At 40.0% G+C, this 25,730-nt stretch overlaps 1 protein-coding gene across 3 annotated transcripts in view; it reads right to left on the bottom strand.

Moving 5' to 3' along the window:
• LOC126335336 (uncharacterized) overlaps positions 1-25,730 on the bottom strand; it is a 206,969-nt gene that overhangs the window by 20,333 nt on the left and 160,906 nt on the right. For all 3 annotated transcript variants that reach the window (XM_049998495.1, XM_049998498.1, XM_049998497.1), the window contains exon 3: positions 20,045-20,176. In XM_049998495.1, the coding sequence (XP_049854452.1) occupies positions 20,045-20,176 (132 nt within the window). The remainder of the gene's footprint in view (positions 1-20,044; positions 20,177-25,730) is intronic.

Genomic DNA, 25,730 nt, shown 5'->3' with positions numbered 1-25,730 from the left:
GCCTGACAAGGATTTGAATCATAGCTCCATAGTGGATTTGGGTTTCATGTCCCAGCAGTCTACACAGTGAGCTACAATGGCTAGTATGTAGTGTGGGGTAATACATGTTCCTCTGTATATTTTGATGCACTGCACAATGTGACAATGTTGCCAGCTCCTCTTTTCATACATGTATTTTCAGAATGCACCTGATCTGATTTTGCTAGACAAACTTTTGTCTTGAATGTGTATGAGGTACCACATGCCAACCTCCAAGTGCAGCATTTTTTCTTCACACTGTATAATGATAGTAAGATGTGAACCAGAAGTAAGGGAAGAAAATAACGCTGTCTGTTGGGTGTACATCCAGACATTGAGTTTTCATATTTAAGTTCAATATTATATACCTTCACTTACATGTCAAAATAACTGTGAAATCTAATAGGGAAATTAGCTTACAAAAGTTTTTAGCCAGAAAAGAAATTTTAGAGATAAAAACATATTTAGGATGAGCAAACTTAAAATTATGACTATATTACTATGATTATAATAATCAAATGCACATATGCCACTGTAAGCAGACTGTATAATTATAACCATTCTGATAATGAGATTAGAGATAAGAATGAAATGGAAGGAAGATATGCAAATTCTTTTAGATTATGTCATCATTATGTAAAATAAGGGAAAGGCAACTATTCATATACAGCAGATAAAGCATGGAGCACAGAAACACTTAACAGCAAACAACAATGATGCTAGCATTCAAGCTCTTGCTCTTTTTCTAGCAAAAGTACACACATTCACATATACAACCACACAATCACCCATGGTTACAGCAAGACTGATTTTTGGAAGCAGTTGCCTGAGCTGGTTGAGGTGGGGAGATGGTAAGAAAGGACGCAAAGAGGGTGTAGTGGGAAAGAGGCAGGTCTTTGGAGAGATGACTCTGTGGTTGCACAACAGGGTGAAATGAGCACAGAGGGTAGAGCAAATAGAGACATAGGCAGGATATTGGGAGGAGGAGAGGAAGGTAGAGTTGGTGGGAGAATGGGAGGGAAGATAGAAGGCAGAGGCATAAAAGAAAGAGAGAATGCCCAGGTGTGTGTGTAAGGGGGGGGGACACAGGATGAGTCTTGGGAGAAGACGGTGTTTGATTTGGATGCAGAAGACATGGGGTGGATAAAGAGAGAAAGCAAAAGATAAGACAGGCAATGGGAACAATTATCAGATTTTTAGGCCAGGGAGAAGTTGTGAATTCAAGAAATGCAGGAGAAACATTTCTCATCTGCATAGTTCAGAGAAGTTTGTGCTGGAAGAGCATGTCCAAATGGCCTGCATAGTGAAGCAGCCATTGAAGTCATTTGCACCATGGTGCGCAGCATGTTTGGCAAGTGGTTGATTGAGTTTGTGGTTTGACACAGATTGGCGAAGCCATTCATGCGAGTCAACAGTTAAGTTACTTGTCATACCCACATAAAATGCTGTATAGTAATTGCAGCATAGCTGCTGTATGATGTGGTTGCTTGCTCACACACACAATTCTGTAACTGGACTGTGGTAGGAGATAGTGAGTGGCTGCATAGGACAGGTCTTGCACCTGGGCCAACCACAGGGAAATGAACCACAGGCTTCAGGGTTGGGAGTAGGATTGGAATAGAGATGGAAAAGAATATTCTGTGGTTTTATGGATGGCAAAGCAATATTTTTGGATGATGTGGGTATGATTCTGGTAGAATATCCCTCATCTCTGGGCATGACAAGAGACAGTCAGAGCACTAGTAGATGGCATGGTTGAGCTTATCAATGCCAGAGTGATACTGGGTGATCAAGGGAGTGCTAGCCAGTAGCTCGTTAACAGATTTACTGGTGCCAGAGGAGCAGATGGCATAGGAGATTTGTTTATGGTTGAGCTATACAGTATATTATCTGTCAGTAAAGGCTCTGATAAGATGATAAGTGTAGTTCAACAACTCCTGTTTTCCACTGCATATATGGCACCCACAGGCGGTGGGATTGTAAAAAAGGGACTTTTTAACTTGGAATGGGTGACAGTTGTTGAAGTGAAGGTTCTATGGTGATTGGCGTACTCAATATGGGCAGGCATATTTATGGGGCTGTCTGACAATGCAGATTAAAACTGGAGGACATTAAGGAGACGTGTACAATAATTTAGCCATATGGAGGTTATTGAGAGTTTCATAGGATGTAATAGGCAGCAACTGACTGAAATGGGGGAAAGGAATAAAACAAAGGTGAAAGGGTATGTTTGAGATGAAATAGGGGAAGCAGCAGAGGATCAAATAAGTAAAGTGGCAAGCATAGTAGAAAATCTTGAATAACACAGGAGATATTGAATTTAACTGATGGAAGGAGGTTATGTGAAAATGCAGCAAATGAAGCAGATGAAAGGGAATAAAGATGTATAAAAAATTAGACTGACAAAATGTGCAAAATGGATAAGCAAGATTGGTTAGAAGACAAATGCAAGGCTGTAGAAGCATGCATAACCAGTAGGAACATAGATGTCACCTACAGCAAAATTAATTAGAGCTTTGGAGAAGGGAGAAGAACCTGTATGAATACAGCTGTACAAATACCAAAGGTTCAGACAACAAGTCATTACTAACAGAAGTAGGATAAGCTGAAAGGTGGAAGGTATGTACGGAAGCATTATACAAGGGAAATAAACTTGAAGACAGTATTATGGAAAGGGAAGAGGAAGCAGATGATGAGATGGAAGATACAACATTGTGACAAGAATTTTGCCAGAGCACTGAAAGATCTAAGTTGTAATAAAGCACCTGGAATAGAGAAAACTGAAATCCGTGTGAGAGAGAACTATGGCAGAACTATTCCATCTCATGTGCAAGATACATGAGACAGGTAGAACGCCTGCAGACCTCAAGAAAAGTGCAATAATTCCAGTTCCAAAGAATGTAGGTGCTGAGAACTTTCAATATAACCAAATTATCAGTTTCATAAGTATGGTTGCAAAATACTGACTTGAGTTACACTATGTGATCAAAAGTATCTGGACACCCCCAAAAACATACGTTTTTCATGTTAGGTGCATTGTGCTGCCACCTACTGTCAGGTACTCCATATCAGCGACCACGGTTGTCATTAGACATCATGACAGAGCAGAATGGGGTGCTCCACGGAACTCACAGACTTTGAAGGTCGTCAGGTGATTGGGTATCACTTGAGTCAAATGTCTGTAAACATCCCTAGGTGCACTGTTTCTGATGTGATAGTGAAGTGGAAAAATGAAGGGACATGTACAGCACAAAAGCATACAGGCTGACCTCGTTTGTTGATTGACAGAGACTGCCAACAGTTGAAGAGGGTCATAATGTGTAATAAGCAGACCATCACACAGCAATTCCAAACTGCATCAGAATCCACTGCAAGTACTATGATAGTTAGTTGAGAGGTGAGAAAACTAGGATTTCATGACTGAGCACTGGCTGCTCATAGGCCACACATCATGCCAGTAAATGCCAAATGACACTTCGCTTGGTGTAAGGAGCATAAACATTGGACAACTGAAGAGTGGAAAAACATTGTGTGGAGTGACAAATCATGGTACACAATGTGGTGATCTGATGGCAGGGTGTGGGTATCATGAATGCCTGGTGAACATCATCTGCCAGCACATCTTGTGTCAACAGTAAAATTCGGAGGCAGTGGTTTTTTTTTTCAAGGAGGGGACTTACACCTCTTGTTGTTTTGCATGGCACTTTCACAGCACAGGCCTACATTGATGTTTTAAGCACCTTCTGGCTTCCCACTACTGAAGAGCATCTTTTAACATGATCGAGCACCTGTTCATAATGCGCGGCCTGTGATGGACACGACAATAACATCCCTGTCATGTACTAGCTTTCACAGAGTCCTGACCTGAATCCTATAGAACACCTTTGGGATGTTTGGGAATGCCGACTTTGTGCCAGGCCTCACCGACTGACATTGATTCCTCTCCTCAGTGCAGTACTCTGTGAAGAATGGGCTGCCATTCCCCAAGGAACCTTCCAGTACCTAATTGAACATATGCCTGCGAGAGTGGAAGGTGTCATCAAGGCTAAGGAAGGGCCAACACCATATTGAACTCCAGCATTACCAATGGAGGGCACCACAAACTTGTAAGTCATTTTCAGCCAGGTGTTCTAATACTTTTCATCACATATTGTATTTACAGAGGAATACAAAAATTGGAAGAAACCGACCTCAGGCAAGGCTAGTTTGAATTCCATAGAAATGCAGGAACACACAAGGAAATACTGACCATATGACATATCTTAGAAGATAGGTTAAGGATAGACAAAAATATGTTTATAGCATTTGGAGTTTTAGAGAAAGCTTTCAACAATGATGATTGGAGTAAACTCTTCAAAATTTTGGGTGTAGCAGGGATAAAACACATGGAGTGGTAGGTTATTTGCAACTTCTACAGAAACCAGACTGCATTTATAGGAGTCGAGAAACATGAAAGAGAATCAGTATTTGAGAAGCGAGTGAGATAGGTTTGTAACCTATCCCCTACGTTATTCAACCTGTACCTTGAACAAGCATTAAGGAAAACCAAGGAGAAATTTGGAAAAAGTTTAATGTTCATGGAGAAGAAACGAAAACTTTGTGGTTTGCTGGTGACATTGTAATTATGCCATAAACAATAAAGGACTTGGAATAGGACCTGGACAGAACGGATAGTGTCTTGAAAAGAGGTTATAGGGTGAACATCAATAAAGATAAAATGAGGATAATGAGATTTAGTATTAAATCAGGTGATACTGGAGGAATTGGTTTTCCAAATGAGACACTAAAAGTGGCAAATGAGTTTGATTGAATATTTAGACAGCAAAGTAACCTATGATGGCCCAAGTAGAAAAGATATAAAATACAGGCAGGCTACAGCAAGAAAAGAATGTCTAAAATGAATTTGGTAACATTAATACAAATGTGTTAGGAAGTCTTTCCAGATTGTATCTGTCTGAAGTATAGCTTTGTTTGGAAATAAAATGTGGATGATAAACACTCCAGACAGAAAGACAACAGAAGATTTTGAAATGTAGTGCAGCAGCAGTAGCAGAACCAACAACAACTGGAGCAGCAACACAGCAGTGCTTAAGGAGGAGCCAAAGGAAAAATACGTCTTTGTCATTCAGTGACAATTTTTTATGGTTTCAAGCCAAGAAGAAAATAAAAATGTGGGAAACCAGCCTGATAACTCACAGATAAGTCACAGCAACATCTTATTTTTAAACACTCAGGGTCTTGAAAGTAAAGTTAAAATTCTGGAGGAGTCATTGCCACAGTATAAGTATTTTTCTTACGTCTATATGAACATTGGCTTAAATAAGAACAAATACAATACTATGTACCAGAAGGTTATAAACATGGAAACAGTTTTTGCAGATCTCAGCCGTAATGGTGGTACTGTTATCTATGTTTCAAAATGAAATAGAGTGTAGAGCACTAGATCTTAGTTGGGCATGTGTAGAGAAACACTTTGAAATTACCGGCATCATATGTGACATAGTTAAACTTATCACAGTATGTATCTACCATTCCCCTGATTCAAATGATAAAACTTTTAGGTAATTTAGACAGTGTACTCTGCTACATAAGGAAGTGGAAACAATAGGTAACTGTAACTGGGGGAGACTTTAATTTAAGCTTTGATGTAACATGTAACAAATCCAGAGTAAATAAGCTACTGAATATGCTAAGGCAGCTCAACTTCCATCATGTAAATTCAGAGCCAACAAGACTAAAAGCATGCTTGGATAATGCTTTTGTCAACTGTGCTCATAATATGTACCCCACCAACGTAACGGAATTTGTTACCTCAGACCACTCTATGTTAACAGTAGAGTGAGACATTTTATGAAAGGGGATAGGAGCAAGGCTTCACAAAAGTTAACAAAATCCTATACCTTAATATTAACAAAACACAATCTCAGAAAACTGACACACAAGCTGAGCATAACTAACTGGGACAAATTCTTTCAAAACTGTGTTTTCAATGCCCAAACAGTTTATGAAACATTCCACAATTACTTAATAGGTAGTCCCATAAAAACAAGGGAGAACTACTGGATATCAGTAACTTCCTACCACGATATTTCAGCGCAGAGTCTTCTGGCCATCTTCAGGTGAGTGTCACTGTAGTAGTACTGTTGAGTACGCGCTGAGCTCCGCTATTTATAGCCTTCTGAGGTGACATTGCGCATGCACTGCTCAGTGTGCACGTTCATAACGGCTCTGTGCGCTGCGCCTCGCGCCCTCCACTGTGAAAGCTTGGCATATCGGTGTCAGGTCGATTTCCATCTTTATGCAAAAACTACGTTGACTACGAAGTTTCTCTATAACAGGATTCCAAGCAGAGTTCAGCTGATAACCGGTATCTTGATTGATGAGCGTCTCATTGTCAGACAATCTTATTTCCACAGATTCATTGATAATCGAGCTCCAAAAGTTTGATGTATGGGCCAAAATTTTTGTCATTGTAATTCATGGAATGGTCTGTGGAAATACAATGTTCGGCGATTGCGGACCTGTTGGGTTGGAGAAGGCGAGTATGCCGTTGGTGTTCCACAATGCATTCCTGCACAGTTTGTGTTGTTTGCCCTATATACGATTTGCCACATTCACACGGAATTTTGTAAACACCTGGTTTACGCAGGCCCAGATCACCTTTAACGGATCCCACTAGTGATGAAATTTTGGAAGGAGGGCAGAAGATGACTCTCACTTGATACTTTCTCAATATTCTGCCTATCTGTGAAGAAATATTCCCAATAAATGGTAGATAAACAGTCTACAGTAGATAAACAGTGGCACTCACCTGAAGATGGGCAGAAGACTCTGCGCCGAAATACTGTGGCAGGAAGTTACTGATATCCAGCAGTTCTCCTGTGTTTTTATGGAACAATCAGTACGCCAGGAAAGCTTTAAACATCACATCAAGCAACTCTACGGGGAGGAAGTGATGGAATGTATTCAAAGATTGGACAAGTTACGTGAAAGAGGAGCGAGGCTGCTAAGCTCGTTGATATTCTTATTAACTTGCAGAGACAAGGGCATTATTCCAACATTTGCCAAAATTGTGCATTCATAAATACCACTGCTGCAAACAACATCAAACGTAAAGCAAGCATGGCTTTGGTGAGAGAAAGGATTCGTTTTACTCGGTGTGAATTGGATTCTGTATCAAAGAACATGTGCCACATACATTTGGAATTGGCAGCAAGACTATCTTCTCTGTCGTGGACTGGGTGGATGGTGTGACATGGGCTAAAGCAAAATGGAGCCATGATAAAGCTGTGACAAGGCAAACTGCCAAGATTGAGAGACTTTCTAAACAGATTCAGCAGGAAGTTCCAACTCGACGATCTGTTGTTAATTTGACAGAGAAAATGCCAAGTAGAATGCAGAAGGTTGAAACAGTAAACCCACATAGTACACAAAGGGCATCAGATTATTCAGACTGAGGATGTATCAAGAATGGGGTACCACAGGGTTCTGTCTTGGGGCCTTTATTGTTTTTAATATATGTTAATGACTTGCCTAATTATATTCATGAAGATGCAAACTTGGCTCTCTTTGCAGATGACACAAGTATTGTAATCAAGCCTAAAAAGCAAGAATCAGCTGAGGAAAATGGAAATAATGTTTTTCAAAGAGTTATTAGGTGGTTTTCCACAAATGGACTTTCATTGAACTTTGAAAAAACACTGTACATACAGTTCAGTACAGGGAAAGGCATAACACCGGAAATAAATATAGAGTGTGGGGGAAAATCTTTAGCTAAAGCAGATTGTTCAAAATTTCTGGGTGTCTGTATTGATCAGAATTTAAACTGGAAGACACACATTGACAATCTACTGAAACGATTGAGCTCAGCTACCTATGCTATTAGTGTCATTGCAAATTTTGGAGACAAGCACATCAGTAAGTTAGCTTACCATGCATATTTTCATTCGTTGCTTTCTTACGGAATCATCTTTTGGGGCAATTCATCACTAAGAAAGAAGGTATTTATTGCACAAAAACGTGTTATCAGAATAATGTCTGGGGCTCAGCCAAGATCATCTTGTAGACAATTATTTAAAGAATTAGGGATATTGCCAGTAGCTTCACAATATACACTCCTGGAAATTGAAATAAGAACACCGTGAATTCATTGTCACAGGAAGGGGAAACTTTATTGACACATTCCTGGGGTCAGATACATCACATGATCACACTGACAGAACCACAGGCACATAGACACAGGTAACAGAGCATGCACAATGTCGGCACTAGTACAGTGTATATCCACATTTCGCAGCAATGCAGGCTGCTATTCTCCCATGGAGACGATCGTAGAGATGCTGGATGTAGTCCTGTGGAACGGCTTGCCATGCCATTTCCACCTGGCGCCTCAGTTGGACCAGCGTTCGTGCTGGACGTGCAGACCGCGTGAGACAACGCTTCATCCAGTCCCAAACATGCCCAATGGGGGACATATCCGGAGATCTTGCTGCCCAGGGTAGTTGACTTACACCTTCTAGAGCACGTTGGGTGGCACGGGATGAATGCGGACGTGCATTGTCCTGTTGGAACAGCAAGTTCCCTTGCCGGTCTAGGAATGGTAGAACGATGGGTTCGATGACGGTTTGGATGTACCGTGCACTATTCAGTGTCCCCTCGACGATCACCAGAGGTGTAGGGCCAGTGTAGGAGATCGCTCCCCATACCATGATGCCGGGTGTTGGCCCTGTGTGCCTCGGTGGTATGCAGTCCTGATTGTGGCGCTCACCTGCACGGCGCCAAACACGCATACGACCATCATTGGCACCAAGGCAGAAGCGACTCTCATCGCTGAAGACGACACGTCTCCGTTCGTCCCTCCATTCACGCCTGTCGCGACACCTCTGAAGGCTGGCTGCACGGTGTTGGGGCGTGAGCGGAAGACGGCCTAACGGTGTGCGGGACCGTAGCCTAGCTTCATGGAGATGGTTGCGAATGGTCCTCACCGATACCCCTGGAGCAACAGTGTCCCTAATTTGCTGGAAAGTGGCGGTGCGGTCCCCTACGGCACTGCGTAGGATCCTACGGTCTTGGCGTGCATCCGTGCATCGCTGCGGTCCGGTCGCAGGTCGACGGGCACTTGCGCCTTCTGCCGACCACTGGCGACAACATCGATGTACTGTGGAGACCTCACGCCCCACGTGTTAAGCAATTCGGCGGTACGTCCACCCGGCCTCCCGCATGCCCACTATACGCCCTCGCCCAAAGTCCGTCAACTGCACATACCGTTCACGTCCACGCTGTCGCGGCATGCTACCAGTGTTAAAGACTGCGATGGAGCTCCGTATGCCATGGCAAACTGGCTGACACTGACGGCGGCGGTGCACAAATGCTGCGCAGCTAGCGCCATTCGATGGCCAACACCGCGGTTCCTGGTGTGTCCGCTGTGCCGTGCGTGTGATCATTGCTTGTACAGCCCTCTCACAGTGTCCGGAGCAAGTATGGTGGGTCTGACACACCGGTGTCAATGTGTTCTTTTTTCCATTTCCAGGAGTGTATATACAGCCTAATGAAATTTGTTGTTAGTAACCCAGATCACTTCAGAATTAATAACACAGTCCACAGCTACAATACTAGGAGACAGGGTGACCTTCACTACCGTTCATTGAATTTGACATTGGCACAAAAGGGGGTGAATTATACTGCCACAAAGATTTTTGGTCAATTGCCAAACAATATCAAAAGTCTGACAGACAACCAATCGGCATTCAAAAGTAAGTTAAGGGAATTCCTGAATGACAACTCCTTCTACTCCATAGATGAATTTTTAGACATAGGCCAAAGAAATACAGTAAGCATTAACAATTGTACCGTATATAAGACTAACAATGATTATTTGGGATAAATGAATCTTGTGTACTTTGACACGTTCCACATCATTACGAAAGAATCGCGTTCATGATCCATGGAACAAGTAATATAACTAACTAACTAACTAGGTGACGCAACTGTGTCTGTGCTAGCAAAAGGACTGAATTTTGCTCCTACACCTGTTGCACCGCCACTAGTGGATTTCATCAGTGCCATCGAAGAAGCTGTACGCCGTCTTGATACAGATGAAGCAGAGGAAGTTCGTCGAGAGTCTTGCCGTGTATTGACCAGGGGTGCACCAATGAAGAATAACATCTCGCCCATGGAGAGGATAGCCCTCCGTAACTTACGAGCAGATGTAGATACAGTAGTCTTAAAAATCTGACAAAGGAAATGCTACCGTCCTCATACCACGGGATGAATATATTAATAAGATCAATGTTTTATTATGTGATTCAACGTATCGCAAAATCGATAAGGATCCCACAAGCCGAGTAGTGCGAAAAACAGCAGAACTTTTATCAAATAGTTCTCTACCAAAGGAGGTCATCAAGAGACTGAAACCAAACAGTTCAGTTCCACCTAGGCTATATAGACTGCCCAAGATCCACAAGGAAAATGTGCCATTACGTCCAATTGTGAGTAACATTGGAGCAGCCACCTATGACCTAGCAAAATTCTTGGCATCTTTGTTCAAACCAATGATAGGCAAGTGTGCACATCACATAAAGAATTCTGGTGATTTTATCAGTCGACTTCAGTCACTACAACTGCAAAGTAGTGATTTATTGGTCAGTTTTGGTGTGGTTTCACTGTTCACAAAGGTGCCTCTGGTGGACTCACTGCACCTCATTGGCAATATGTTTGGTGCAGACATTACAGCGTTGTTTGAGCACACACTCTCCTCTACATATTTTATATTTAACAACAAATTTTACAAATAATCTGATGGTGTCGCCATGGGGAGTCCTTTGTCTCCCCTGGTAGCCAATCTTTTTATGGAGGATTTTGAGGAGAGAGCACTTGATTCTGCCACTTTTAAACCGACAGTATGTTGGCGGTACGTTGACGACACTTTTATAGTGTGGCCTCATGGTCAGGACCGTCTCCAAGAATTTTTACGTCACATGAACTCCATACATGAAAACATAAAGTTTACCATGGAGACAGAGAGAGATGGTTGTCTGCCATTTTTAGACGTCTTGGTGCGACGGAAGAGTGACGGCACACTTGGTCACTCGGTGTACAGAAAGCCCACTCATACAGACCTGTATCTACAAGCTACTAGTTGCCACCATCCAGCACAAACAATGGGCATTCTCAAAACCTTGGTCCACCATGCCCATACTATCTCTGAAGCCGACAGTCTTCAAGCGGAACAGGAACACGTGCAAAAAGTCTTTTTGAAGAATGCCTTTTCACCTAGGCAAGTGAACAGAGTGATGAGACCTACAAACAACGGAACAAGGAAGAAGAAGAGGCTTTCAGGTCGACTGTTTATCTACCATTTATTGGGAATATTTCTTCACAGATAGGCAGAATATTGAGAAAGTATCAAGTGAGAGTCATCTTTCGCCCTCCTTCCAAAATTTCATCACTGGTGGGATCTGTTAAGGATGATCTGGGCCTGCGTAAACCAGGTGTTTACAAAATTCCGTGTGAATGCGGCAAATTGTATATAGGGCAAACAACATGAACTGTGCAGGAACGCATTGTGGAACACCAACGGCATACTCGCCTTCTCCAACCCACCAAGTCTGCAATCGCTGAACATTGTATTTCCACAGACCATTCCATGAATTACAATGACACAAAAATTTTGGCCCATACATCAAACTTTTGGAGCTCGATTATCAATGAATCTGTGGAAATAAGATTGTCTGACAATGAGACGCTCATCAATCGAGGTAGCGGTTATCAGCTGAACTCTGCTTGGAATCCTGTTATAGAGAAACTTCATAGTCGACGTAGTTATTTGCATAAAGATGGAAATCGACCTGACACCGATATGCCAAGCTTTCACAGTGGAGGGCACGAGGCGCAGCGCACGGAGCCGTTATGAACGCGCACGCTGAGCAGTGCATGCGCAATGTCACCTCAGAAGGCTATAAATAGTGGAGCTTAGCGCGTACTCACCAGTACTACTACAGTGGCACTCACCTGAAGATGGCCAGAAGACTCTGCACCAAAATATTGCGGCAGGAAGTTACTGACATCCGGCAGTTCTCCCATGTTTTTATGGAACAATCAGTGCGCCGGGAAAGCTTTAGACATCACTTAATAGGTATTTTAAAAGCCCATCTTATTCAAAAGAAATATAATAAAACAAGAAAGGGCAAATTGTGGTACAACAAAGAACTGGAGAATCTAAAAAATAAGATAGTGCTTTGAAGCACCTTGGCAAAGTAAACAATTCTAATGAAATTAAGGATCTCGAAAAAACCACTAAGAAACTGCATAAGAAAGAGATACAATTGGAAAAACATGGATTCAGCACAAATCTCATAAAAAATTGTAAAAACCAATGCAAAACAGCCTGGTCAGTAATAAATGTTGTTAAAGGTGATGATAGAAACTTTGACAAGACAGTCCCAGTATCGGCAGATACATTCAACAAATATTTTATAAGTTGTGCTGATGGTATCAAAAAGTTGATCAGTAAACCCAATGTAACATATATAGATTATCTTAAGAGTGCAAACCTAAATCATAATAGGGCCAGATCATCATTGAAACACTTTAAAGATGTACGCCTACATGAAGTTCTTAAAATAGTCAAAGAAATGAAAAATTCATACAGTACAGATATTTTTAGTATGTCAGACAAATCTATTGAAAGAAATCATACATTACATTGCAGCACCATTAACATATCCTATAAACCTGTGTATCATAGAAGGGGTTTTTCCTTATCATCTCAAACTGTCCAAGGTGACTCTAGTCTTTAAGAAGGGTATCAAATCAGATCCTGCAAACTACAGACCAATTTCACTAATTCCAGTACTAGGAAAAGTCTTTGAAGGCATAATATATCAGCAGATGTATGAGTACCTAGAACTAAATGATATGTTAAGCGCATCACAGTTTGGTTACAGGGAAGGAAGGGCAGCTATACATGCCATAGAGCTCTTAGTCAAAGACATTTTAGCAGCATTCGAGGACCATACTCACACACAGGTAACCTTATGTAATCTGAGCAAAGCCTTTGACTGTGTCGACTACTCACTTCTGCTGTCTAAACTTGAGTACTATAGAGTATGTGATTAAAGTTTAAAACTCGTCAAATCATACCTCAATAAAAGGAAACAGCTGGTGAGTTCAGGAAATCATCTGTCAAACATACTCAAGGTTCAATGTGGAGTGCCACAGGGATCTAAATTGGGACCACTTCTCTTCCCTGTACACATAAATGACTTACCAGGAAATATAGATGTAAAGACGTATATGTATGCAGATGATACAACTTTTCTATATATAAACCATGTATTTGATAAACTTGTAAGTGGTATGAAATTGGCAAAAGAAAATGGAACATCATGGTTTGATGCAAATGGTATACTATTAAATGAGGAAAAGACCCAAAATATGTGGTTTGGTCTATCAAAGACTACAAAAATACAAAATCAAAACACAAAGTTTTTAGGTATCACACTTGACAACATCTAACATGGAACTCTCATGTTGATCGCATAGTGGTTAGGCTATCAAGAGTTATATTTTTGTTGAAGAGGCTAACGTGTTGTGTGACATTTGAGTATGTAAAGACAGTGTACTTTGCCTTTTTTCAATCTGTTTTAGGGTATGGGTTAATACTCTGGGGAAACAGCAGAAAAATAAATGAAATTATGGTGATCCAGAAGAAAGCAATCAGAGTAATGGCTAAGGTAGATAATAGGACTCATTGTAAACCATTATTCATTAAATATAGAATTTTTACAGTTATTAATTTATATATTCTTGACAGCGTTAACCACATACTTGATGAACTACCTAACTTAAGTGTAACAAATCAAAGGCATGACTACTACTTAAGTGTAACAAATCAAAGGCATGACTACTATACAAGAACCTTTACTTCTCTGCTGTTGCCACAAATTTAAGTGCATTTGCTAATAGTTTACTTACACATTAGTTTCCAAAATATATTTAGTGGCCTTTTACATCTGTATTTAATATATTATCATCATCACTTAGTAAATCTCTTAACTAATTTCCAAACTACCATGGATACTAAGTGTGTGAGCTGCAGTAGGAAAGTTAGTTCAGGGGTTTTGTGCAGCTGTTGTGACAGGTGGTTTCATTGGGGAATTTGTAGCGGCATGGGAATTGGGGAAGCAAACGAGACTCTTCCATTCTTTTGCAGGTTTTGCTCAAGAGATAGGATTATAGCCGAACGGGAGGAGAAAATTAGTGCCCTCCAGGCTGATTTAGACAGAGTGAGGGAGGAACTGAAGACGTTAAGGGGGGAGGAAGGTAAATAGCAGTGGAAAGTGGTAGATGGGAACAGGGGCCACAGAAAAAGAACAGTGTCTGACAGTTTCCCAATTGGCACAACCAATAGATCTGCCTTGCTACCACAGTTAAGTAAGGAAGAGGCTCTAGAGGAAGTAGATGTAGTTAAGATGCAACAGAATCTCACTAGGAAACCAACTGTTTCAAAAAAAGTAGAAAGTAAGAGGAAAGTTCTGTTGCTAGGTAGCAGCCATGGGGGAAGTGTGGGCCAGATTTTGGAGGAAAAATTAGGTGACAGGTACCAGGTCACAAACTGTTTCAAGCCAAGTGCATGTCTTAGCCAGGTGGTAGAGGATATAAGTTCCTTGTGCAAGGGTTCCTCAAAGCAGGATCATGTGATGACAGTGGGTGGAGTGGGAAACAGTACTGATGGGGATCAGGGATACAGTATTGAGTGTGACCTAGTGAAAATAGCCTCAGCAATGAGCCATACCAATGTTGGGCTGGTGCCTGCTTTCATGTGGCATGATCAGTCCCAGTTGTACTGCTCTGTCACGAGGGTAAATATGTAGTTGGATCAGTTGCATAGAGCGGCCATTCTGTCAGACATTGGATTGGTTCCTGTTGAGACTATTGATAGGGGGGATTTCAGAAGGTATAGCCTACACCTCAGTAAGAAAGGGAGTGGTAAACTGGCAGGGTTGTTAGCAAAATCCATAAGGGGGGACACTAGTACTCATGTATGTACCTCTTTTTAGATTAATATCAGTGTCTAATGAGAAGTTCAGGCAGGCAGGTGCTAAAGACGTCCAAAACTCACAAGATTCTCACAACATTAAAGTAAATAATATTGTTACCATATTTAACCAAAATATTGGTGGATTAAAGAAAAAAGTAGATTCTCACAAAAGTAAAGTAAAAAATAATGTTACCATTTTTCACCAAAATATTCCAGGATTGAAGAATTAAGTAGATGAGCTCCTGGTTTGTTTAGATGACATTGAATCTGATAATGTAATAGATATACTTTGCCTATCTGTGCATCACATTGTGTCTGATAAGGAAAACGTAAATACCAGTGGTTATAAACTAGCTGCACATATGAGTAGAGAGAATAAGGTGACAGGAGGAGTTGCTATACATGTCAAAAGTTATTACTGTATAAAAAACTTCTGTCTAGAGCAACAATATAGAAGCATGTGCCTGTCAACTTAAATTGTAGGAGGGCTCTTTTATAATTGTAAGAGTATATAGGTCCCCTTCAGGAAACTTTCATCTCTTCCTGGAAAACTTGGATGCCTTGTTGTGCTATCTGTCAGATAGGGGAAAGCAAATTATTATTATTTGTGGGGACTTCAATGTTGATTCACTGAAAGAGTGTAATAGGAAGAATTACCTGGAAGTCTTGATCAGTTCTTTCAATTTGACATCTGCCACTGATTTTCCTACTCGAGTAGTAAAGTACAGCAGCACATTTATAGATAACACTTTTATAGACCAAGATAAGTTTAAAAACATAAATTCTTGTCCTGTTGAGAATGGCCTCTCTGATCATGGTGCTCAGCTAGTTACAGTACATGATATAGCTCCATTCAGTAATTCAAAACTACCCTCCAAAGTTGTGCATTCAATTAATGACTCAACAATTAGAATTTTCAGGGAAAATCTTCAGCAGTTAGACTTGGATGAGGTGTACAAGGAACCCTATGCTAATTTAAAATATAACTTATTTCATGATACACTTGTAAGAGAATTTGAAAACTGTTTTTCCCAAGAAAGTAGTTAAATCAAATTATAAGAAACCCTGCAAAAAACCTTGGCTTACTAAAAGAATAAAAATATCTTCTAACAAACAAAAGTGAACTGTATCTAACAACAAGAAAGCGTAATGACACAGAAACAGCCAAATGTTATAAAAACCACTGTGCTACATTAAGAAAGGTTAAAAAAAAAACCAGAAGCATATGCATCATGTCTGAGATTAATACCTCTGATAACAAAATCAAAACAATTTGGAATATTATTACAAGGGAGACAGAGCAACCAAGAGTACAGGATGACGACATTACCATCAAAGCAAATGGAAATTTGACAAACAAGATGGAATTCGAAAACATTTTGAATAATCATTTTTTAAATGTCGTAGAGGAAAGAGGATCTAAATGTTCATTAGAAGAAGCAAGGCAGTTAATGGAAGAGGCCTTACCCACACAATTTGATACAATTGAAATTCCACCCACCTCTCCTTCTGAAATTAGGAAGATAATAAACTCTCTCAAGAATAAAAGCTCACAAGGAATTGATGCCATTTCCAGCAAGATAATTAAAGCTTGTTCCCAGGAGATAAGTGGGATTCTTAGCCACAAATGTAATAGCTCTCTGAAGCAGGATATTTTCCCAGACAGACTGAAGTATTCCATTGTTAAACCACTCTGCATAAAAAAGGAGATACAACTGATGTGAACAACTACCACCCCATCTCTCTTCTGACTGTCTTATCCAAAATTCTTGAAAAAGTAATGTATTGTACAGTACCTTCACACCTTTGTAAAAATAAAGTTTTAACGAAATTTCAGTTCGGTTTCCAGAAAGGTTTGTCAAAGGAAAATGCTATATAAACTTTCACTAATTAAATATTAAATGCTCTGAGTAACCGGAAATCACCCATTGGGATTTTTTGTGATCTCTCACAGGCTTTTGATTGTGTAAATCATGGACTACTTCTAGATAAGCTCAAGTACTGTGGTATTAATGAGACAGCACTCAAATGGTTTAAATCATACCTAACTGGAAGAGTGCAGAAAGTTGAAATAAGCAGTTCACATAACATGCAAAAACAGGTGATTTCTCAAACTGAGGAACAATCAAGAAGGGGGGGAGGGTCGTGTGCTGTTCTTAATATATATTAATGACTTGCCATTCTATATTCACGAAGATGCAAAGCTGGTACTTTTTGCTGATGATACAACTATAGCTATCACACCCAACAGACAAGAATTAACTGTTGCAATTATAAATAATGTTTTTCAGAATATCATTAACTGGTTCTCTGCAAATGTGCTCTCATTAAACTCTGACAAAACACAGTATACACAGTTACACACAGAAAATGGAATGACAGCATTAATAAATATAGACTTCGATCAGAAATCGGTAGCTAAGGTAGAATATTCAAAATTTCTAGGTGTTTGCATTGATGAGGGGTTGAACTGGAAAAATGCACTGAAGATCTGCTGAAATTTTTGAGTTCGGCTACTTATGCTATTAGGGTCATTGCAAATTTTGGTGATATACATCTCAGTAAATTAGCTTACCACACCTATTTTCATTCTCTGTTTTCGTATGGCATCATATTCTGGGGTAACTCATCACAAAACTCTTTGGTCACTTACCTAATAGCATCAAAAGTCTGACAGATAGTTATATAGCATTTAAAAGGAAATTAAAAGAATTTCTGAATGGCAACTCCTTCTACTCATTAGATGATTTTTTGGGTATAGTAAGTGGGCAATTTCCCCACCCCCCACCAAAAAAAAGGAAAAAAATTAAGTGTCATGTAATATTCTGTGTAATGTAATATCTTGTATAGACACCTTTTATTAACCTGACACATTCCACATCATTACAAAGTGTCGTACTCATGATCTATGGAACAAGTACTAATCTAATCTAAAACAGATTAGCTAAAACTAACAATAGTCATAAGTATATGGCAATTAAAATATGTAACAAGTTGTCTAAGAATTTGTCAATCAAGCCTGACAAATTATTTACAGAAAATGTACATAGCTTTTTGTTAACTAATCCATTCATTCATTAGAAGAATTTTTAGAAATGCCTAATATCAACTTAAATATGTAAAAAAAAAAAAAAAAAAGAATGAAACTTCCACATGGGAAAAATATATTAAAAACAAAGATTCCAAGACTTACCAAGCGGGAAAGCACCGGTAGATAGGCACAATGAATAAATGAATAAAACACACACACACACACACACACACACACACACACACACACACACACACACACACAGAATTTGAGCTTTTGCAACCGGCGGCTGCTTCGTCAGGAAAGAGGGAAGGAAAAGGAAAGATGAAAGGATGTGGGTTTTAAGGGAGAGGGTAAGGAGTCATTCCAATCCCGGGAGCGGAAAGACTTACCTTAGAGGGAAAAAGGATAGGTATATGCTCGCGCGCACACACACACACACACACACACACACACACACACACACACACACACACACACACATATCCATCTATACATACACAGACACAAGCAGACATATTTCAATATGTAATATGTAAATATGTAATATGTATATGTAATATGTAAAAATTTATTTTGTAAAATTAATAAGTTAAGGGAACTAACAAAGTCTATTGCATGTAAAAATGCTGAATGACCAATAAAGACTCTGAATCTGGAAGAATGCTGAAGATCAGATGTGTACATGGAGTAAGTACTGGGTTGAACTTGGGGGAGTGGGGGGAGGGGGGGGGGGGAGGGATTTATGGCACAACTTAACTAAGAGAAGGGACTGATCAAATTACACACCATAAGGCATCATGGGATTGTCAGTTTGATAATGGCAGGAAAATTGGTGAGTAAAAATTGCAGGGTGAGACCAAAGCTTGAAACACCCTAAGCAGATTCAAATGGATGTAGGTTGCAGTAGTTATGCAGACATAAGAAGCCTTCACAGGAGAGCTGCATCATACCCATCTTTGGACTGAAGACTACAACATGTTTTCATTTTAACTTTTTTCGAAACTGTGAAAAATGAGAACTACTGTATATTATAGAGGTTCTCCTACCTAGTTGTGTTAGCAACTGTAACATAAATATTGTTATGTTGATGGTGAAATACAAGAAAGCAGGTTTTACCAGTGTAGATATTTTCAAGCAACATCAAAACTAAGGTTTTGATGTTCAGTGATATTCAGTGAATGGCATACCAGTCATGTAAGTATGCTATTTTGGAGTTGAGTTTAAACATTTTAAAGTATTTTACAGTCATTTCATGTGCAGATATGTGACCTTCTACTTCTTTATACTAAAGCTACATGGTATCTCTGAACAGTGTAAACAACTGGGGGGGGGGGGGGGGGCTGGAATAAATACTATTCAATAAACTTGTGTACAGAAATATATGGTTTCAGTGCTCAGATGGTAATTTTGACCCAATATAGTAACATTTCCATAATGACATGCTGTTATTCCCTATTCATATATGACACTGTAGGATCTCCAAGGCACAGTGGACACCACCAAGCAGTACCAGTTCAACCCCAGTATGTTGGCACTGAACATGGGATAAGCCATTCTTCCATAATACTGCACAGGTAAGGCATATTTGCAATTCTTGTGAGTCATATGGCCTCTAATGATGGAAAAAATGCCTTTGTCATTATGAAGGATCATATTTGAATTACTTTACAATGGTCTGGACCAACTCAACCAATCCATAAACAGAGGAAGATGTTCTTGAAATGCCATCTTACCACAATGCAGAAATACGCTGGTACACCACCATGCACACATGAACCTTCACAATTCCAAAGGCACTTCTTCAAACAAGAAACAGAATGTATCCTGACCTTGCAGTCAATAAAACAATTCTTTTTTCTTGCTATAATTCATGTAAACTTCCATCAATTTATTTTATGAATATCTCATTTGAATTATAAGCTAATTAAATAGATGCTGTTTGTTTGCTTTACCTTCCATTATGCTTTCTGCAAGAGCAGTAATAATGTGAGAGCTCAGGCGCTGTTCACCTGGTGAAATATTTATGTTATCTTTGTAACACTGATGAGCTACCAGGAGAGCTATTAGTGTGCATGCATTGCTTCCTGAAAAAAAACTTAACAGTTACTTTTCAGTTTCTGTTGCTTAAAACTTGGCTTACATAATAAGAAGAAATACATGGAATAATTCTGTTACAGATAATCACTGAAGGCATGTACTCTAGTGTAGACATGACTTCATTTGTTAAATAAATATAAACAATTATGCATGCATTGCTTCCTGAAAAAGTGCTTAACAGTTACTTTCCAGTTAATGTTGCTTAAAACTTGACTTACATAATAACAAGAAATACATGCAATAATTCTGTTTTATCTACAAATTCCATAGATCCTGTTATGCGTATGGTGCTAGGATGTAGAACGACTTGAGTAATATATGTTCACAGACCATGGTATCAATTTGTTTGCAAGAGCAGAACTGGACATAAATTACATAAGAGTTGCAAAAATAATAATGAACTAAAATGAAGTCATAGGAATAATACATTATGCAAAGTTTATCACATTGCAAAAGCCTATTTGTCACAGTAAGTATACGGTTACAAATAGGAACAAAAAGAACATAAACAAACAACAGTAAATATAAATACATACAAAGACTACTTTTCTCTGTTGATGTATTCATCAAGTGAGTAAAACGTTTTTTCGATTAAATATGTCTTTAGATTGTTTTTGAATGATGCACTGTTACTACGTAGACTTTTTATGTAGCTTGGTAATAAGTTAAATATTTTGACACTAGAGTAATGCGCTCCTTTCTGTACCCAAGTTAAACATTTTAGTTCAAATTGGAGGTCAGCCTTCTTTCTTGTATTGTGATAATGTAAGCTTTCATTGGTTTCATAGTGGGCAGGATTGTCAACCAAGAAACTCATTAGGGAAAAAATATACTGGCAGGTTGTGGAAAGTATTCCAAGTTTTTTAAAGAGCGTACGGCAGGAGGTTCTCGGGGGTACTCTGCACATTATACGGACTACTTATTTCTGAATGAGGAAGATTTTTTTAGATGAGGGTGAATTGCCCCAGAAGATGATGCCATAACACACAATAGAGTGGAAGTATGCAAAGTATGTGGACTTCGTGACATTTATGTCTCCAAATTGTGAGATTGTCCTAATGGCAAAAATTGCTGAGGACAGCCTTTTTACAGTCTCGAGGACATGGTGGTCCCAGTTGAGCCTACTGTCTATATAGATCATCACTAAAGGCATGTACTCTAATGTAGAGATGACTTCATTTTGTAAATAAATATAAACAATGATTTTCCAATTGTTTGAAACAGATTACAAACTAGTGTGTTAATCTCTGAAACATTTTTGAAAAATCATAAACATGGCCAGCAGCAGAGAAATGTACATTATATATGAAGAAACTTCTCATTTTTTCTGCCAAAATGTCACTGTGTTTGGAAAACTATTATTAAAACGATCATTTCTGGTTAGTGCAAATAGTATCGTATCATTGTGCCAAACATATTTAACCAGTAGTTTCATTTTCCTACTTTTCACTTCCCAAAGTGCTGTCTTCCCAGTTTCTTTTATTTAATATATTATTCATTGTGTTCCACAGTATCTACGGTGACCATAACTAATAAATGCACTGACTGCTGCATAGTTTACAAGAATGGAAAGAAATAAGCAATACATGTGTTGTGACTCACTGATCTTTCAAAGTGCCGCTGCGCAGTTACGCGTGTCCTCCACATGCAGCACTGTCTGTCAGCCATGCAGCAGCCGCGCCACCTAAGCAGCCAGCCAGCCAGCGGCCACTAGACTTGGACCCAGTACTGATTTGACTGTTACCGTGTACACGTATCGTACTTTGTCTACTTCCTCTGTGACTTACATGTATTGTGTCGTCTTTGAAATATATGTGTTCAACTTGACGTTATAACAATTGGCGACGAGGTAGTGGATTTTTTCTTTTCATCATTGTCCCACAGGTTTCCATGGCTACTTTAGAGCAACTATTGCAAGGTCTCATAGAACAGCAAAAGCTTCTCACATCGGCGATTCGCGATTTTGTCGCGGCATCAAATGTGGGGCATCTCTTGTCGTTGTCTATACCTCCTTTTCCTCCTTACGATGAGATGGCGGAAGACTGGTCTGATTACGAAAAACGTCTTCGACAGCACTTCTTGGCATTTCACGTCACGGACAAACAGATGCATAAGTCTCTGTTCCTTTCATGGATTTCACCTCAGATGTATCGGTTGTTGTCGCAATTGGCTCCTTTGAAAGATCCTGCATCTTTATCCTTTGCTGAAATGTGCTCACTTCTGTCCGTATATTTTCAAAAGCATATGCTCATGGTAGCCTCTCGTGTTGCCTTTTATCGTTGTCAAAAACAACCGCATCAATCCTATCGTGCTTGGGCTGCTGAACTTCATCTGCTCTTAACTCAGTACCACAAACCTCAAAATGCTGTTCATCACAGTATTTGCTTAAATATAGAGATTTATACACTACATTGTTTTTTACAAATATTGCAACTCCACCTTTTCTCATAATAGATCTACAGTAATGTGCAGCTAAACTAAAGTTCTCAATTTGTAGCATGTGGATTCCACTCCTAACATGATGTTCTGAGAAACACAGTATATCAGGCTCACTTTCACACTCATCTTTTAAATTTATTAGTAAATGGTCCATTTTATTCTTGAGACTACATATATTTTTGTGGAATTGAGACAAAGTTTGATTTTTGCTCACTACTGCATTTGCATGATGTTTGTTAGGAGTGGCTTTTTCCAGTACACTAGTTGATAGTATTGCTTTAGGTGTGGAAGACTCATATTGAACACACGAGAGAGATGTTTCACACAACGAATCTTTTTCTCTCATGTTACTCACTAAAAAAAACGCTGGGTTTACTTTCTGTTGTGTGTAAGATGGGCAACAGTTTCTGCTGCATGTGTTGATGTTTCTGCTGTTGGTCCTGCCACTGATGATTTTGCTGCTTTTGAGGAAGCTGCTTCTTCTGCTGCTGAGACTGGTCTCATACCAGTAAATGAAATTTTGCTTTTTGCTCTATTCCTGTTTGCAATGATTTCATTTATTTTTGCCATGACTGTCCATTAAAAATAATACACTGCTTTCATGTTTGCGCTGTTGTAGGCCTACTTTTTTGTTGATATTATCTTTCTCATTCATCCCATTACTTCATGTAAAAGATGGTATGCTCAGTTTCTCACCATCACTGTTTGCCTTAATTCTGAACTTAGAGCTTGTATCACCATTCTGTTGATAAAGGATGTTCCAAAGTTCATGATCCCTTACCGATATTAGGCCTAAATCCGCCTCTTCACTCACAGAAAGAACATGAAATTTGTTTTTTATATTGTATTTTTGTCCACTCATTAGAGTTTTTCTGTGGAAGAGAAATGGACTTTTGCTTGACTAATGGCCCACTTATTTCTTTTTGAAGTTTAGACATCTCACTATTCAATACACTGATCATTTGCTGAAGGCTAGAAATATGCCCATTTAGCTTCATAATTTCATCCCTACAGTTTACACACACTGTATTTTTACTGACATTATTTTCGTTTTTCGCAAGAACACCACTCACTTGTACACACAATGTGTTCGTCATCTAGAAAACTGTGGTGGCAGGATGTATGAGACAGGCCTGCATCTAATTCTATTACAGGGATATGAGCTATGAGGTAAGGTACTGGGAGCAGGTGATGTGTAGGGATGGATGAGTATATTGTGTAGATTTGGTGGACAGTGGAATATCACTATGGGACCGATGGGAAGAATAGTGGGCAGGACATTTATCATTTCTGCGCACAATGAGAGGTAGTCGAAACACTGGCGGAAAAGTATTTCAGTTGCTCCAGTGCTGGTTGGTACTGAGTTATGAGGGGAATGCTCCTCTGTGGCCAGATGGTGGGACTTTGGGAGGTGGTGGGAGGCTGGAAAGATACGGCACAGGAGATTTGTTTTTGTACAAGGTTGGGAGGATAATTACTGTCTGTGAAGGCTTCAGTGAGACCCTTGGTATATTTCAAGAGAGACTGCTCATCACTGGTGGCTAGGCTGTATGGGAGGGACTTCTTGGTGTGAAATGGGTGGCAGCTGTCAAAGTGATGGTACTGCTGCTGGTTAGTAGGTTAGATATGGATAGGGAGGTACTGATGTTGAGAATCTTTGAGGTGGAGATCAACATCGAGAAAGGTGGCTTGTTGGGTTGAGTAGGATCAGGTGAAGAGAATTGGGGAGAAGGTGTTGAGGTTCCGGAGGAATGTGGGTAGGAAGTCCTCAACCTTGATGTGATCATGAAGATGTCATCAATGAATCACACCAGATGAGGGGTTTGGGATTCTGGGTGTTTAGGAAGGATTCCTCAAGATGGTCCATGAGTAGGTTGGCATAGGATGGTGACATGCCAGTGCCCACAGCCATACCCCAGATTTGTTTGTAGGTAATACCTTCCTAGGACTATTAGTTGTGAGTAAGCATATAGTTGGTCATGGCAACTAGGAAGGAGATTGTTGGTTTGGAATCAATCAAGTATTAGGAAAGGTAGTGTTCAATAGTGGTAAGGCCATGGGCATTAGGGATGCTACCGTAAAGGGAGGTGGCATCAATAGTGACTAGCAGGGCAACATGTGGTAAAGGAACAGGAACTGAGGATAATCGGTGGAGGAAATGGTTGGTGACTTTTATATAGGGAGGTATGTTCTGGGTAACAGGTTGAAGGTGTTGGTCTATGAGAGCAGAAATTCTCTCAGTGGGGGCACAGTAACTGGTCACAATGGGGTGTCCGGGGTGGTTGGGTTTATGGACTTTAGGAAGCACATAGAGGGTAGGACAGAGGGGAGTGGTAGGGGTTAGCTGAGAGATATACTCTGGGGGGAGGTTCTGGGATGGGCCTAAGGATTTGAGGAGAGACTGGAGATCCTGCTGGATTTCTGGAATGGGGTCATTGTGGCAAGGTTTGTAGGTGAATGTATCCGACACCTGGCGGAGTCCTTCTGCCAGGTAATCCTTGCAGTTCGAAACAACAGTGGTGGAGCCTTTGTGAGCAGGTAGGATTATAAGGTCAGGATCAATTTTTAGATGGTAGACTGTGATTCTTTCTGCAGATGTTAAGGTTAGTTTGCATGTTGAGGGACTTGGGGAATGATGATGAGGCAAGTTTCGAGGTTAAGAAATTCTGGAATGTTAATAGGGAGTGGTTTGGGAGCAGTGTGGTGGATCATGATTGGGTGGAGGAGCCAACTGAGTTAGGCTGGGTTCAACATTGGTCTTTGGTTGAGTCTGATTGGTAGGGTTGGTGGCAAAAAAGTGTTTGCACTGTAGGGGTCAGGAGAAGGAGAGAAGGTCTTAACAAGTCTTGCATGATTAAATTTGGGAGTGGGGGAAAAGGTGAGGCCTTTGGAAAGGACTGATATTTCTGTGGAGCTAAGGGTTCTGGAGGAAAGATTCATGACAGTGTTTCAGGTCTGATTAGGTTCTGGATTCTGTGTGGAAGGAGTTTTGGAGGGTGGGGTAAATGTAGTAGGTCTGCAATCTCTGTTAGTCATTGTTCCATCCACCCAGCCTCCCTGTTCCCATTCCAGCACTATACAGCCCTCATTCTGCCATGCACA

The sequence above is a fragment of the Schistocerca gregaria genome, chromosome 2 (genome assembly GCF_023897955.1).
Source record: "Schistocerca gregaria isolate iqSchGreg1 chromosome 2, iqSchGreg1.2, whole genome shotgun sequence".
In the NCBI taxonomy this organism is placed as follows: domain Eukaryota; kingdom Metazoa; phylum Arthropoda; class Insecta; order Orthoptera; family Acrididae; genus Schistocerca; species Schistocerca gregaria.
Note: the sequence above shows the minus strand (reverse complement) of the source record. Positions and strands in the feature narration are given on the sequence as shown.